At 38.7% G+C, this 15,906-nt stretch overlaps 1 protein-coding gene across 1 annotated transcript; it reads left to right on the top strand.

Moving 5' to 3' along the window:
- Window positions 1-2,002: 2,002 nt before the first annotated feature.
- Window positions 2,003-3,935, top strand: LOC131529100 (uncharacterized). The gene is made up of 2 exons (XM_058758625.1): window positions 2,003-2,170; window positions 3,279-3,935. Exons 1-2 carry the CDS (start codon window positions 2,078-2,080, stop codon window positions 3,933-3,935), a joined length of 750 nt encoding a protein of 249 aa, XP_058614608.1. The 5' UTR covers window positions 2,003-2,077.
- The last annotated feature ends 11,971 nt before the right edge of the window (window positions 3,936-15,906 follow it).

Below are 15,906 nucleotides of genomic sequence, written 5' to 3'. Positions count from 1 at the left end.
AACGTTAGTACAGATGAGAGACTATATTATATGATAAGGAAACCAAAAGTAAAACTCAAAAGTACAGTGAAGATTAGGCATTGGCATAAAAAAGAGGTGGAAGTTTACGAAGAAAATAGTTTCATTAAAGAACGCGAGGGTAATAAGACAGTGAGATATTTTATCGGACCAACTTATAGAACTAGCTATAATGAAGAGCTGGGAGGATGTTGGATATTCAGATCTAGGGAAAACTTCGATCCATGGAAATTAGGCCAGTGCAAACAGAGAGGTGAAGTAATGAGAAGCAAGAGAAATAAGGAAACTGAGAAATATAATTCTGGTATGAAGATTAAAAAGAATATAGAAGATTGGATAAAAAATAGTAGAATTATAAACCCAGTAGGCGAATTCATTTTGCTAACCACGGCAAAAGATAGACACGTAGGCCCGAGACAGACAGGTTATGCAGAATTGGAGTCGGGGTCTGAGACAAAAATTGATTTACAATTAAATAAAACTTATCCGTGGATTTGGAAAAAGAAAATGATATTACCAAGGGTTAAATTTAATTTTAGAATAGGCTATTGGGAGATAGATAATACGAAATGGGAAACAGATGTGTATTTGGTTAAAATGAAATTGAAAGCGATGTTAAAAACAGAAAAGGCAATTAAAGAACATTATGAAAACAATGTAAAACAGATAGACAAATGTGTCAGAGACGAGCTCAGTAAAAAGAGACATGGAAAGAAATATTTTTACACAAAAACAGACTATAATGATTTCTCTTATGCTAATTTTTGTGATAAAAAAGAAGAAAAGATGAACTGTGATGATTTCCTTAACGGCACAGATCCTTTTACAGGAAATCAAACAAAGGACATTTTAAGTCTAAGAAGGAGATTATATATGAAAAGAGTAAACCTTGATAGAAAAATGATGAGAAGGGGTTTTAGATATAAACTAGTTTTCTTAGATGACGGTGTATATGGAGTATCAGGACGAGAATGCAGCGAAGTATTAGGAATATGTGCTGCGGTCACGATCCCATTACAGTTAATCAAATGGCTTCCGTATTATGTTACTGGGGCAATGGTCTGGTTCCCTTACCATGGACTTTTAAAAGAGTAATATAGCTAATAGATATGAGATGAGTTATGGAACTGGAGGAGTTATTAGGATAATAGATAGGAATCTGGAATGGAAAATGTTACATGCTCCAGCACAGATCGCTGTAAATAGCATGATCAGGTATAGGGTCCCCAAAGGAGGTAAAAATGTACCGTTGACAAGCTTGGATGCTATAGCAATTGATGATTTATCTCATACAATTCATAGGAAACACTGGAAAGAAAAATGGTGTAAAGGCAAGGATGAAACTTATTATTTAGGCCTTGAATGGATGAAAGATGGTCTTTGTAATACGAGCGTTGAGATCATAGGTGAACAGATTTTAGGTGGTCCAAGGTGGTATGAGGCCCCTGGAGAGTTCGTGAAGACGGGAATCGATGGAATAAAAACAGCGGCAAATGCAGTAGTTAACTTCGTTACTAAAGATATTTGGAATGGGTTATTGGATTTTTTTATTAGCGCAGGATGGTATGTTTTGTACGGAGGATTAATAGTGTTAGGATTAATCTTACTGTTCATTATTGTAAAATGTTCTTGTGCTGCTATGGGTGCACGGATGTGTGCTAAAACTGTAGGAAAAAGTGACGAGTTGATGGTTATAGAAAAGTTGATAGACTTTCAAGCTAAAGGTCACAACCGTTTTAGGAGACGGAAAAAGAGTATTTCAGAGCACCCTTTGTTATAGAAATGATGGCGGAGTGGAAAGACACCTGTTACAGAAATAACGTTAGAGAGGAAATAGGAGGAGCTGAGAACGTATAGAAAATATAGGGCAAGACGAACAAACAAAAGACCACTCATCGCTGAGGGGGGCATCTGGTAACTGATAACCCTGAAACTTGGAAAACCTAGAAGTATATGACATTGGACAAAAAGCAAAATTATTAATTGCATAAAATAATATTTTTGAGAACCAATTGTTCACGGTAAGACCAACAGAGATCTAACATTGATAAAGCTTAGTATGGCATCCAACGGGACAAACAACCTCACCACTAACGGAACGGCTGATGAAGTTGGAGAATTTCCTCAGGCAATATCCGAAACTTTTATTCAGGTTGGTGAATGGGGCGTATATTTTTTATGGATGTTGATACAAGGAGTAAACAAAAATCTCTGGTGGCACTTTATAACTGGATGTTTTCAATTGATAAGAATAATATTAATGAAGAGACTAAGTAAAATTATTCTGGTTTGCCATTTAATTGTGGTATCAGAAGGATGGAGTAAAATACTTGGTGTTAGAGGGTTAATAGCGTTAACCTTGACCAGTATATACAAATTGTGTATTGATGTGACCATGAAAGTTACGGAAGGAATGATTTTATTATGTGGTGCGAAATAGCAATTATAGTGATTGATGCAATATACCTACTAGGGTATTGTTTGCTAAGTACGGAAGAGAAGCTTATCTTTGGATAATCATAGGAGTTATGACTTTAAGTGCATTTTTGCTAGGATGTTATTTGCAAAATGAAAATATTCTGTTGATGGGTATAATGATTTTGATGAATAGATGGGATAAAATGAAAAAGAAACTTAAAGAATGTGTAGGCTGTTGCCAAAGATTGACAGATGTGAACTCAGCCGAACCATTCTCTGCCTGATTTTCAGGACCTGGCAGGATGGAGCGAGCTGAATCAGATAATATATGAGACATCCTGCAGAACCGAAAGAAACAGAAAAAGTCATAGGCAAATGCAAATTTGTTACGGGTGTGGCGGTTCCACAAGACAAATATTTTTTGAATTAATCAATGGACAAAGGCACTGCACTAGATGTATGAGAATGCCTAATAATAAGGTAATAGATGGACTAGGTAAAGAGGTTCCTATATGGACCCAAGTTCATTGTATGACTACAAGACACGGAGTATGCGAAAGATGGCAGTTAAAAATAAATGGTTTTATTGATATAACATTACGAAAAGATGAAAATGGTATATTTCATATCCCTTGGTGGATTAAATTATGTGTAGTAGGGCGACAATATGAACGACAAGGATCTAAATCAGGACGGACAGTAATAATTTTCCAATTATTAGAATTCTTAGAGCTAACAGAGAAGGAAGAATGGAATGGCAAAGAATTTAAGAAAATTCAAACAATTGTGAGTACAGGTGTGTTCGGCTTAGGCTTTGTTGATGGTCCTAATTTCTTTTACAGGCCTCTGCAGTGATGGTACAGGAGAATTCCGGTCATTTGATCGAAATGACTCTTGGGCGGTTTTTTCATGCGGCCTGGTATCGGCCCAGAATCGCAGGACGAGTCTATTTCTCTCTGGCAGCATTGCGGGTTCTTGTGGATAGAGATGGGGATCTCAATGAATGTCTTATGCACGATAGCCCTAGAAAGCAAGATATTCTTCCTATTTGGGAAATGAGGAGATTTGTAGAGATTACATTTTTCAGAAGATGGAAAAACATTTTTGATGTTTATATTGAGAAAAAATTTACAAGTGATAGAATTGGCACAACCTTTATGAAATGTGTTGAAGATAGATTACCAGTAGATGGTCAACTTACTAGAGAATTAGATCAGATAACCGCAAGAGAGGGTGTAGAATTATTACCTAATTCATCTGATATGCGATTCCCTGATCAATCCTCTAATAGAAATGTGAGGAAGAGGTCAGATAAAATAAAGGTTGATTTTGATGATTTTTTAGTTCAGGGACTACAAAGAGACTGGAGTAGGGAGGTCAAGAAACAGGAGAAGAAGGAACGCCGCAGACGGGCCCAAGAGAGAGCGAGAGGACCAGAAAATCATCTTCAAGATGAAGGCAATATTGAGACTGATGAGAAAACAGGAAGCGACAAATAAAAGAATAATGAAATTAATAAGAGAGATGATTGAATTATGTGATTATTCAGATGAACTGCAAAAGTTAACAAATGATTTAGAGACAGTGAAACTCTAAAACTCCTGTTATAAAAATATGAGTGTTGAAAGCTATGTATAAATATATCTTATGTCGAAACCATAGATGATTATAATCTTGTAGGTTATCCAGAGAAAATAATTATCACACGGTGGCAATGCCTATAATATCAGGGGAAATTTTCGGTTTTAATGATGTTGTCATGGGAGTAGCCCTCGTGAACACATTAAGACGGAAAACAGACCGAACCGAGTGGCCTAGAATGTGGATGGTCTGTCATCCAGACGCATCAGTGCTGAGAACCATCACAGACAGAGTGAATGAAGACCAGACTGCAGGTGAAGGAAGCTCAGATCAGAGAAGCACTGCTAGGCAAGAACAGCAGACGGCCGCACAGACCAGAGTAGTGGAAGAAGAGCCGATCCCCGATTACCCTATATTAAGGCGAACAACGACATCTAGAGGTAAGAAGAACCAAATAGAAAATCCGTTCTATAAATCCAAACTAGGAGATAGTTTTGAGACATTCCAGCTAGGAAAGGGTTTATACAGGCCTACTCACGCTAAAAGTAAAAAGGCAGAAACTAATCTAGACAGGGAAAGGCAATGGAATGCCGAGTATGCACCTGGGATTACGTGTGGACAACTTTGGAGTCTGTTAAACGGGGAGACGCAGCCGCAGTCTATCAGACGCTTCGCTGACTCAGCAGGCGAAACGAGCAATACTTGCTCAAAAGGATTTAACGAACAAAGCGGCGCTAGAGAGGTTAGTCAGGAAAGGGGTTGGTGACGAAGTATTCGAGGAATACTATTCTGATCCCGGACCTGAATCTGAAAGTTCAGACAGTGAACATGAAGAGGAAGATGATAGGGATTCGGCATACGAAGAGTTAATATTGCCTAGAGAGCGAACTCCAAGAAACATAACGCCAATTCCAAAGGGAACTCTATCAGTTCCTAGAAGGTTGAGATTTAGGGATTTAACACCCGACTTAGAAGAAGAGCCTGTTAGAGAGACAGACCGGCCAGTCGAAGTTAATGAAATAAATCGGCACCTTGAGGCTCTACATCTAGGGACTCCGGGACAAAAGAGACCGAGTGCATTATTTCAGCAGGTGCGCTCCCCAAGACAGCCCGAGCTCGGCGCTGGGGGAGCGAGAGCCACCCTAGAGGAATTAATGCGAAAAGACCAGGAGATGAAACTCCTAAAAAAGGTCAAGTTGAAAAATACTACAGTAAAAGGGAAAGTTAGAGAGTTAGTACGCTATGGAGAACGAATGAAGATTTCAGATGACTCAGTTGACTCACATTTTAGCAGAGTTTGGCCTTCATGGCGGAAAAAATTAGCCAAAACGTTAGAAGGATTAATTCCGACAAATTTAGAAGAAGTAGAACAGGAGACATTCGAGGAGAAATGGAAAACTGTAGGAGCGCTTTCAGCTTGTCAAGAAGTGGCGGAAAAGGGCGTAGGAGGAATTTTGAAACATATATTTCAGGGAGTTAAGAGAAATGCTTTAGTGGGAGCTAAAGAATTTCTTTTGTACGGCCCAGAAACATCTCCAGAAGAACTGGAGAAGGCGTTAATCCGTTACGATAGGAAAACGGAAATAATTCAAACAGATAGGGAGAAATCGAATAATAAACCGTCACGTCCTAAGGATCAACCTAGGAGATCAGAGCGAGAAAAGCGACCGTATAACCGTTTCGAACCGGAGGGCAGACCCTCGGCACGCTCGATCGCAAACCAGAACAGAAATGGAAAAGAGCAGAAGAGAGGCAGAAAAGAATGATCCTAAATTCCGAACACAGAAAGAAAGGAGATTTAGAGATCAATCGAAGCCCAGAACATTTCGAAACGAAAGTGAAAGAGGAAAAAGCAGTTACATTAGTCCAGACAAATGGGAGAAAATGAGTGCAGAAGATAAGGAACGTGTGATAGCCGAGAGAGGCAGAAACAAACCACCAAATAAAATAGGCAGGGTGAGGGTGGAGAGCCCAAACGGTGATAAAGCAAAGGAGTCGAAAGAAATAGAGGACGTGAGAGTGAAAAGAAAGAGAGGGCAAAAGAAGCTCGTGAATCCATAGGAAATAGCGGCTCCCCTTAAACACGCTTTATCAAAAACAGAAGAGATTGATAAAAAATTATATAAAGTGTATGATCAAACTAAATTTCGAATTGACACAGGAGCTGATTTCAGCGTTCTGAGAAAATCAGAAAAACATGATGAATTATTAGACGTAGTGACGGTAGAGGATTATGAAGGAAATACAAAGAATAAAACGTATGGAGGAAAGATAAAATAAACGTGATTTTCGGGAGTGATAATTTATTATGCCCTGAAGATTTAATAAAAATAGGAAAAATAGGAGTTGTTGATAAAAATAAAGAAATTGAACGCATTGTACAACAATCTGAATTGAGCAAGAAAGGGGAGCTGGAAAAAATATTGAGAAAGTATTTGAATTATTATTCTCACAGCAAGAATGATTGCGGGAAGGTCGATATTAAATATCAACATGTCATTCAAGGGGGAATTCCTCCCCCTCAAAGACAATACAAAATAAATAGTGCAGCAGAGAAAGAAATCGCTGAGACTATAAAAGAACTGACTGATCAGGGAATTATTAGAAAACTGGGACAGAATGAATGTGCAGTGACTAATTCCCCGATCCAAGCCGTTCCCAAACCAGACGGCACTTGGAGGTTAGTAACTAACTATAAAGCTCTAAATAAATTGACAGTCCCGATACCAGATATCTCATCAACTGTAGTGAAGCGAGTGGAGAAGTAGGTAAGGAAAAATTGGCTGTCAAAAATCGATCTGGCAAACGGTTACTGGAGTATTCCTCTTTCAAAAGAAAGCTGTGGGAAGACAGCTTTTACATTTAAGGGTAATCAATTCGAATATCGATTTCTCCCACAAGGCTATAAAAACGCGGGAAACCATTTTCAAAGTACTTTAATATCAATTTTATCAGGAATACCAGTAACAGTTTATATAGACGATATTCTCGTAGCTTCAGTGACAGAGGAGGAGCATCTAGCTGTTAGATCAAACTCTAGGTAGGTTAACTGAAGCAGGGCTAAAACCTAGTTTAAAGAAAATGGAAATTGGAAAACATGAAGTAGATTTTCTAGGGTTTAAATTGGGAAAAGACACAAAAGCCCTAACTACTAGCACTAAAGCGAAACTAGAGGAAATGCTGAGTTCGGGTCCGCCCAGAACGCGGAAGCAGCTGCAGTCACTGTTAGGAACGTTAAACTATGTCAGAGAGCTAATACCAAAGTACTCCAGAGAAGCGAAGGTCTTATACAGCGGAACCAAGGAAGGTAGCTGGAAATGGACAGAGCAAATGGAACAGGCTAGACAGAAATTGATTAGAATGGCACTTGACAGTGGAGAGCTAGAGCGCAGAGACGAAACTCTCCCTTTGCATGTTCACGTGGCTGAGCAAGACGATGAGGTCATGCTGACGTTGTCGAACGAAGGGGGGCGTGCGCCCATTTCCTTTTTGACTCACCAGCAGGAGGCGACAATGAAACGCTATGATCAGAATGGTCCTGAGAGAGTTTTAGCTGCAGTCACAAGACGGCTGTTACAGCTTAAAGCTGTAGCTAAAGAACAGCCGATAATTATTTTTTCAATGGCTGGAGAGCTGGCCAGAGTAAAGAAGAATTTGATCATTAACATGCCAAGAATTAACATGCAAAGATGGAATCAATGGGGAATTATTTTAGGAGATATGCAGCTTGAGTGGAGGATGGTTAAACTTAAAAGGGAAGATAAAATGACCAAATACCATGATAAACACCAAAATCTTCCAAAATATTTCACTGACGGAAGCGAGAGAGCTGGAAAGGTGAAATGGGGATTTTTAGTTAAACACGGTGGGCAGCTGATCACTTCATCAGATGGTGAAATTAAAGGCTCAGCTCAGCTTGCAGAGATTACCGCCGTTTTGAAAGCGCTGGAGAAAGCAATTGAGTTAGGACATAAGGAAATTGTTTTAACTAGTGATTCTGAATATGTGACAGATGGGATTAATAAAGAATTAGAAACCTGGAAAGCCAATGGTTTTCATAACGCGAGAAGCAAGCCTATGGCTCATCAGAAAGAATGGATGCATATTGCCGAGTTATTGCAGAGGGTAAACGTCCATTGTTACCACCAGGTGTCGCACACGAGACAAGATAGTGAAGCCGCGCTGGGGAACAGAGAAGTAGACAGGCTCATTGGCCAAGTGAAGATGCCGGAAATAACAGAGTTGTTTCAGAAAATGCACGACGAATTGAACCATCCGAGTGTAAATATGATTCAAATGGAATTGAGGCTACGTAATCTAAAGATACCTAATTGGCGCACTCGTTACAGAGAAATGAGGAAAGACTGTAAGATTTGCAGGAAATTTATGACTGCAAAAGGGTGCGAGGAAAGCCAACTACCAAAAGAATATCCTGGCCAGGAGGTGAGCATAGACTTCGCGGGGCCGCTGCGCCCTGCCACGAAAGCAGGAAGTTGTTATTTTTTACTGGCTATCGATAATCACACAAAGAAAATTATGTTGTGGCCCATGAGGTCAGCCTTAGAAAAGAATGTAGTAGATTGTTTGCGAGAATGGATAAAATGGGAAGGTAAAATGGAGAGTTTGAGGGCAGATGGAGCACACAACATAAGCGGAAGTTGGTCGAAGATTTCTGTAAAGAGAATAAAATAATACTGACTAAAAGTATTCCGTGTCGAGCGAATACAAATGGAATAGCAGAACGTGCAGTGCGTACTGTTAAGGAGTGGTTTGCTAAAAACAGAATGTTAGGTGATTGGGACACAAAGATTGATGAGTGCTTGCTGGATCTTAACAGGTGCCGAGCACAGGCCGACCCAAAAGGGAGAGGCGGACAAGAGCAAACAGAGGAAAGAGTAAAGGACAATCCGAAATTCCAAGTAGGTGATCAGGTCATTCTTACAAGAAGACGAAGGTAGGAAGATTCTCTGAAGGCTTGGGGACAGTAGATGTAGTTAAAACAATAACAGGATCTAACACTTTCGAGTTAGAAAATAACGGAATTCAGAGTAATAAAGACTTGATAAAGAAATAATAGATGGAGTTGATAAATGCGATAATTAATCAACGAGGATTAATTAGGTGGAGCACCATAAGCATGGATCAAGAGCATTTCTGTGGTTGCAGCCAGAAATAGAAAGGTTTCTCGGCTTCAGAGGAGAGCAGAATAAAGCAGCAGAGAATGCTGTCAGGCCATATTGCTGTGTGATATGCGACCAGCTATGTGCCATGCCCAGTCTTTCAGGATGTAATGAAAAAAGAGAGATGGGTGCTGAGTGGACGACTCACAGACAGTCTCATGTGGAGATGTCTGGGGTTGTGATATGCGATAATTGTCGGTCAGGCCACCCAAAGCTACGGATTGACTCATATAAAGTATCCGTAGGCTCAGAGGGGCTGTGTAACTGTACTTGAGTGGTGCAGCAGTAGTCAACTGTCAAATGTGTAAGGCAAAAAATAGGACATTGATGTCTTCCCGTGCTTTGTGGGAGAGTTTGAGGGTTATTAAACCTTTAGGCCTTTTTAAAGACGGAATAATGTATAAATTTTCCAGACATCCCTACTTGGGCTTGAGAGAGCATGAGCGGAACGCGTGGCTAGATGCTAGGTTCCCCATGTTGCCCTGGGACAAGGAGGAAATAAGAGAGAGAGTTCTCCAAGAGAGGGAAGAGCACGTGCGAGATATAAAGAGAAGAGACCGAGAGAAGGACTTAACTCTTACTGACATAGAGTCCGCAAAGTGGAATTTTACTCTATGGCACGAGCCGATTTTGAGATGTTTCCCTGAGACGGATCTGAAACAAGGATCACGAGGGAAAGTAGCGTGGATTTATGTAAAAATCGACGAGCGCTGGCAAGTGAGAAGTTGGGCAAACCTGGCCATCGAGCTAGCGCAGGGAGGCGGATGGTTAGATACCTCTTTCTATGATAAGGATTATAGAGGATCACAACCGCGCTCTAATATTACCAAGGAGAAGAGACCTAGTTCTCGTAAAGAGAAGTTTGTGCAGCTTACTGTATCGCTGGCGAACGATTTAGACAAGCATAAGGTTTTGTGTCCTGAAGATGGCACATACGTCACTGGAATCCCGTATAACAACGAGCAGATCACTGAAGAGCCAAGTGAAATGTTCACGGTGGTGATGCATTTCAAGTTGAATATATTGGCATGCTCACATCCAGACTATGACTGGATTGGTGGTATCGAAACGGAATTACATGAAAAACAACCTAAAGTGAAAGTGATGCGCAGGGGAGTGTTATGAAGTAAGACGGCTCATGGTTGAGCCTCAGAACTAACATGTGTTACAGGACAAAATGCGGAGGTCGGTGTCGGTGGACAGTCTGACGGAGGAGCTGACGGAGGCGAAGACACCATTCGGAAGCTGAGGACTCAGCGACGACTCTGCAAATGGATGAGTATCATACTTTGGATAATTTAAATATTGGGAATATTGTTGTTGATATTAATTAGAGTGAGTTATCTCTTAGAATGGGAAATTATGACAGGTAAAATTGTTTTAGCCGAAGTGCAGGTTGAAAGGCAGAATATTTCTGGTTTCGATTTAACTGTGTGGGGAACAATTAAAGAGAAAAGGAGGAAATAGAAAAGAACACCACTAATTTTTGGAAGTGGTTAGACAACGTTAGTACAGATGAGAGACTATATTATATGATAAGGAAACCAAAAGTAAAACTCAAAAGTACAGTGAAGATTAGGCATTGGCATAAAAAAGAGGTGGAAGTTTACGAAGAAAATAGTTTCATTAAAGAACGCGAGGGTAATAAGACAGTGAGATATTTTATCGGACCAACTTATAGAACTAGCTATAATGAAGAGCTGGGAGGATGTTGGATATTCAGATCTAGGGAAAACTTCGATCCATGGAAATTAGGCCAGTGCAAACAGAGAGGTGAAGTAATGAGAAGCAAGAGAAATAAGGAAACTGAGAAATATAATTCTGGTATGAAGATTAAAAAGAATATAGAAGATTGGATAAAAAATAGTAGAATTATAAACCCAGTAGGCGAATTCATTTTGCTAACCACGGCAAAAGATAGACACGTAGGCCCGAGACAGACAGGTTATGCAGAATTGGAGTCGGGGTCTGAGACAAAAATTGATTTACAATTAAATAAAACTTATCCGTGGATTTGGAAAAAGAAAATGATATTACCAAGGGTTAAATTTAATTTTAGAATAGGCTATTGGGAGATAGATAATACGAAATGGGAAACAGATGTGTATTTGGTTAAAATGAAATTGAAAGCGATGTTAAAAACAGAAAAGGCAATTAAAGAACATTATGAAAACAATGTAAAACAGATAGACAAATGTGTCAGAGACGAGCTCAGTAAAAAGAGACATGGAAAGAAATATTTTTACACAAAAACAGACTATAATGATTTCTCTTATGCTAATTTTTGTGATAAAAAAGAAGAAAAGATGAACTGTGATGATTTCCTTAACGGCACAGATCCTTTTACAGGAAATCAAACAAAGGACATTTTAAGTCTAAGAAGGAGATTATATATGAAAAGAGTAAACCTTGATAGAAAAAATGATGAGAAGGGGGTTTTTAGATATAAACTAGTTTTCTTAGATGACGGTGTATATGGAGTATCAGGACGAGAATGCAGCGAAGTATTAGGAATATGTGCTGCGGGTCACGATCCCATTACAGTTAATCAAATGGCTTCCGTATTATGTTACTGGGGCAATGGTCTGGTTCCCTTACCATGGACTTTTAAAAAGAGTAATATAGCTAATAGATATGAGATGAGTTATGGAACTGGAGGAGTTATTAGGATAATAGATAGGAATCTGGAATGGAAAATGTTACATGCTCCAGCACAGATCGCTGTAAATAGCATGATCAGGTATAGGGTCCCCAAAGGAGGTAAAAATGTACCGTTGACAAGCTTGGATGCTATAGCAATTGATGATTTATCTCATACAATTCATAGGAAACACTGGAAAGAAAAATGGTGTAAAGGCAAGGATGAAACTTATTATTTAGGCCTTGAATGGATGAAAGATGGTCTTTGTAATACGAGCGTTGAGATCATAGGTGAACAGATTTTAGGTGGTCCAAGGTGGTATGAGGCCCCTGGAGAGTTCGTGAAGACGGAATCGATGGAATAAAAACAGCGGCAAATGCAGTAGTTAACTTCGTTACTAAAGATATTTGGAATGGGTTATTGGATTTTTATTAGCGCAGGATGGTATGTTTTGTAATGGAGGATTAATAGTGTTAGGATTAATCTTACTGTTCATTATTGTAAAATGTTCTTGTGCTGCTATGGGTGCACGGATGTGTGCTAAAACTGTAGGAAAAAGTGACGAGTTGATGGTTATAGAAAAGTTGATAGACTTTCAAGCTAAAGGTCACAACCGTTTTAGGAGACGGAAAAGAGTATTTCAGAGCACCCTTTGTTATAGAAATGATGGCGGAGTGGAAAGACACCTGTTACAGAAATAACGTTAGAGAGGAAATAGGAGGAGCTGAGAACGTATAGAAAATATAGGGCAAGACGAACAAACAAAAGACCACTCATCGCTGAGGGGGCATCTGGTAACTGATAACCCTGAAACTTGGAAAAACCTAGAAGTATATGACATTGGACAAAAAGCAAAATTATTAATTACATAAAATAATATTTTGAGAACCAATTGTTCACGGTAAGACCAACAGAGATCTAACATTGATAAAGCTTAGTATGGCATCCAACGGGACAAACAACCTCACCACTAACGGAACGGCTGATGAAGTTGGAGAATTTCCTCAGGCAATATCCGAAACTTTTATTCAGGTTGGTGAATGGGCGTATATTTTTATGGATGTTGATACAAGGAGTAAACAAAAATCTCTGGTGGCACTTTATAACTGGATGTTTTCAATTGATAAGAATAATATTAATGAAGAGACTAAGTAAAATTATTCTGGTTTGCCATTTAATTGTGGTATCAGAAGGATGGAGTAAAATACTTGGTGTTAGAGGGTTAATAGCGTTAACCTTGACCAGTATATACAAATTGTGTATTGATGTGACCATGAAAGTTACGGAAGGAATGATTTTATTATGTGGTGCGAAATAGCAATTATAGTGATTGATGCAATATACCTACTAGGGTATTGTTTGCTAAGTACGGAAGAGAAGCTTATCTTTGGATAATCATAGGAGTTATGACTTTAAGTGCATTTTGCTAGGATGTTATTTGCAAAATGAAAATATTCTGTTGATGGGTATAATGATTTTGATGAATAGATGGGATAAAATGAAAAAGAAACTTAAAGAATGTGTAGGCTGTTGCCAAAGATTGACAGATGTGAACTCAGCCGAACCATTCTCTGCCTGATTTTCAGGACCTGGCAGGATGGAGCGAGCTGAATCAGATAATATATGAGACATCCTGCAGAACCGAAAGAAACAGAAAAGTCATAGGCAAATGCAAATTTGTTACGGTGTGGCGGTTCCACAAGACAAATATTTTTGAATTAATCAATGGACAAAGGCACTGCACTAGATGTATGAGAATGCCTAATAATAAGGTAATAGATGGACTAGGTAAAGAGGTTCCTATATGGACCCAAGTTCATTGTATGACTACAAGACACGGAGTATGCGAAAGATGGCAGTTAAAAATAAATGGTTTTATTGATATAACATTACGAAAAGATGAAAATGGTATATTTCATATCCCTTGGTGGATTAAATTATGTGTAGTAGGGCGACAATATGAACGACAAGGATCTAAATCAGGACGGACAGTAATAATTTTCCAATTATTAGAATTCTTAGAGCTAACAGAGAAGGAAGAATGGAATGGCAAAGAATTTAAGAAAATTCAAACAATTGTGAGTACAGGTGTGTTCGGCTTAGGCTTTGTTGATGGTCCTAATTTCTTTTACAGGCCTCTGCAGTGATGGTACAGGAGAATTCGGTCATTTGATCGAAATAACTCTTGGGCGGTTTTTTCATGCGGCCTGGTATCGCCCAGAATCGCAGGACGAGTCTATTTCTCTCTGGCAGCATTATGGTTCTTGTGGATAGAGATGGGGATCTCAATGAATGTCTTATGCACGATAGCCCTAGAAAGCAAGATATTCTTCCTATTTGGGAAATGAGGAGATTTGTAGAGATTACATTTTTCAGAAGATGGAAAAACATTTTTGATGTTTATATTGAGAAAAAATTTACAAGTGATAGAATTGGCACAACCTTTATGAAATGTGTTGAAGATAGATTACCAGTAGATGGTCAACTTACTAGAGAATTAGATCAGATAACCGCAAGAGAGGGTGTAGAATTATTACCTAATTCATCTGATATGCGATTCCCTGATCAATCCTCTAATAGAAATGTGAGGAAGAGGTCAGATAAAATAAAGGTTGATTTTGATGATTTTTTAGTTCAGGGACTACAAAGGGACTGGAGTAGGGAGGTCAAGAAACAGGAGAAGAAGGAACGTCGCAGACGGGCCCAAGAGAGAGCGAGAGGACCAGAAAATCATCTTCAAGATGAAGGCAATATTGAGACTGATGAGAAAACAGGAAGCGACAAATAAAAGAATAATGAAATTAATAAGAGAGATGATTGAATTATGTGATTATTCAGATGAACTGCAAAAGTTAACAAATGATTTAGAGACAGTGAAACTCTAAAACTCCTGTTATAAAAATATGAGTGTTGAAAGCTATGTATAAATATATCTTATGTCGAAACCATAGATGATTATAATCTTGTAGGTTTAACGGTTATATAAGTTGCTGTGCTTATTTTGTAACATAACGGTTACAAGCAAGAGGATGCACTTTGCATTTCCATGCAAAGTGGAACCTTTAGCTAAACCGTGGCATAAGATGCTCTTAACACCTGCTAGAGGTGTTATATTGTGGTTTAGGTATATAGTTCTATATGTTGCTTATGTTTGAAAAAGGTGTCATAATTTTTCCTATAGTTTAAAATAGAACTAGACACGCTTGCTATCTAGAGATGTTGTAATATTTCCTTCTGAACTTTTGACATTACTTTTGTACAGACTCTGACATAAAGGTCATGTTTCCTGCCTGGAATGGAGGAGGCAGTTACAAGGGGTGTAAGAACTATATAAATGCTTGTTAGACTATATGTCAGGGCCGACACTTCGTGGTGAAGACTATTCGCTGTTATTTTATTGTTATTTGCTTATGAGTTATTTGTTTTTTAATAAAACGAAACCAATGCTTTGGTGATTCGTTAACCTTTTTAAACAAGTCTCTGAGTGATTAATTAATAATAATAACTCGTTATCTGAACCTGAATATATTCTAAACGAGCTCCCAGAGGTACGAATTTGACTGAGCCAGGACGGTCACCGGCGAGGAAGCATCCGGAATCATTAAAAGCATCCATCCAGATAAGAGGTAAATATGCATTTGCTATTTATGAGGTACCTATGGATGATGAAGATGTGAATAATGGATTTTTGGGTCTTTTAACCGGTATAGAAACACAACACTTGACTTTTAGAAGAAAACAAACTCAACCCCAAGTATTTATTCAATACAGTGGTTAAATTAACAAAAAATATAACATCAGCAGGTGCAGACATTACCCAGCAGCACAGTAGTAATGACTTTATAAACTACTTTACTTCCAAGATCGAAACTATTAGAGATAAAATTGTAACCATGCAGCTGTAGGCCACAGTAACACATCAAATAGTGCACTATAGATCCCCTGAGGAACAATTCCACTCATTCTCTTCTATTGGAAATGAAGAATTGTATAAACTTTTTAAATCATCTAAACCAACAACCTGTATGTTAGACCCTGTTCCATCTAAGCTCCTAAAAGGAGTGCTTC

Source organism: Onychostoma macrolepis, chromosome 21 (genome assembly GCF_012432095.1).
Source record: "Onychostoma macrolepis isolate SWU-2019 chromosome 21, ASM1243209v1, whole genome shotgun sequence".
Classification (NCBI taxonomy): Eukaryota; Metazoa; Chordata; class Actinopteri; order Cypriniformes; family Cyprinidae; genus Onychostoma; species Onychostoma macrolepis.
This window is presented reverse-complemented; position numbering and strand designations above follow the sequence as displayed.

Excerpts from the sequence above, each read along its gene's own strand:
- LOC131529100 (XM_058758625.1), top strand. The coding sequence starts at position 2,078 with ATGGCATCCAACGGGACAAACAACCTCACCACTAACGGAACGGCTGAT. Across the intron at positions 2,171-3,278 it reads TATCCGAAACTTTTATTCAG|GCCTCTGCAGTGATGGTACA; the intron begins GTTGGTGAATGG and ends TTTCTTTTACAG.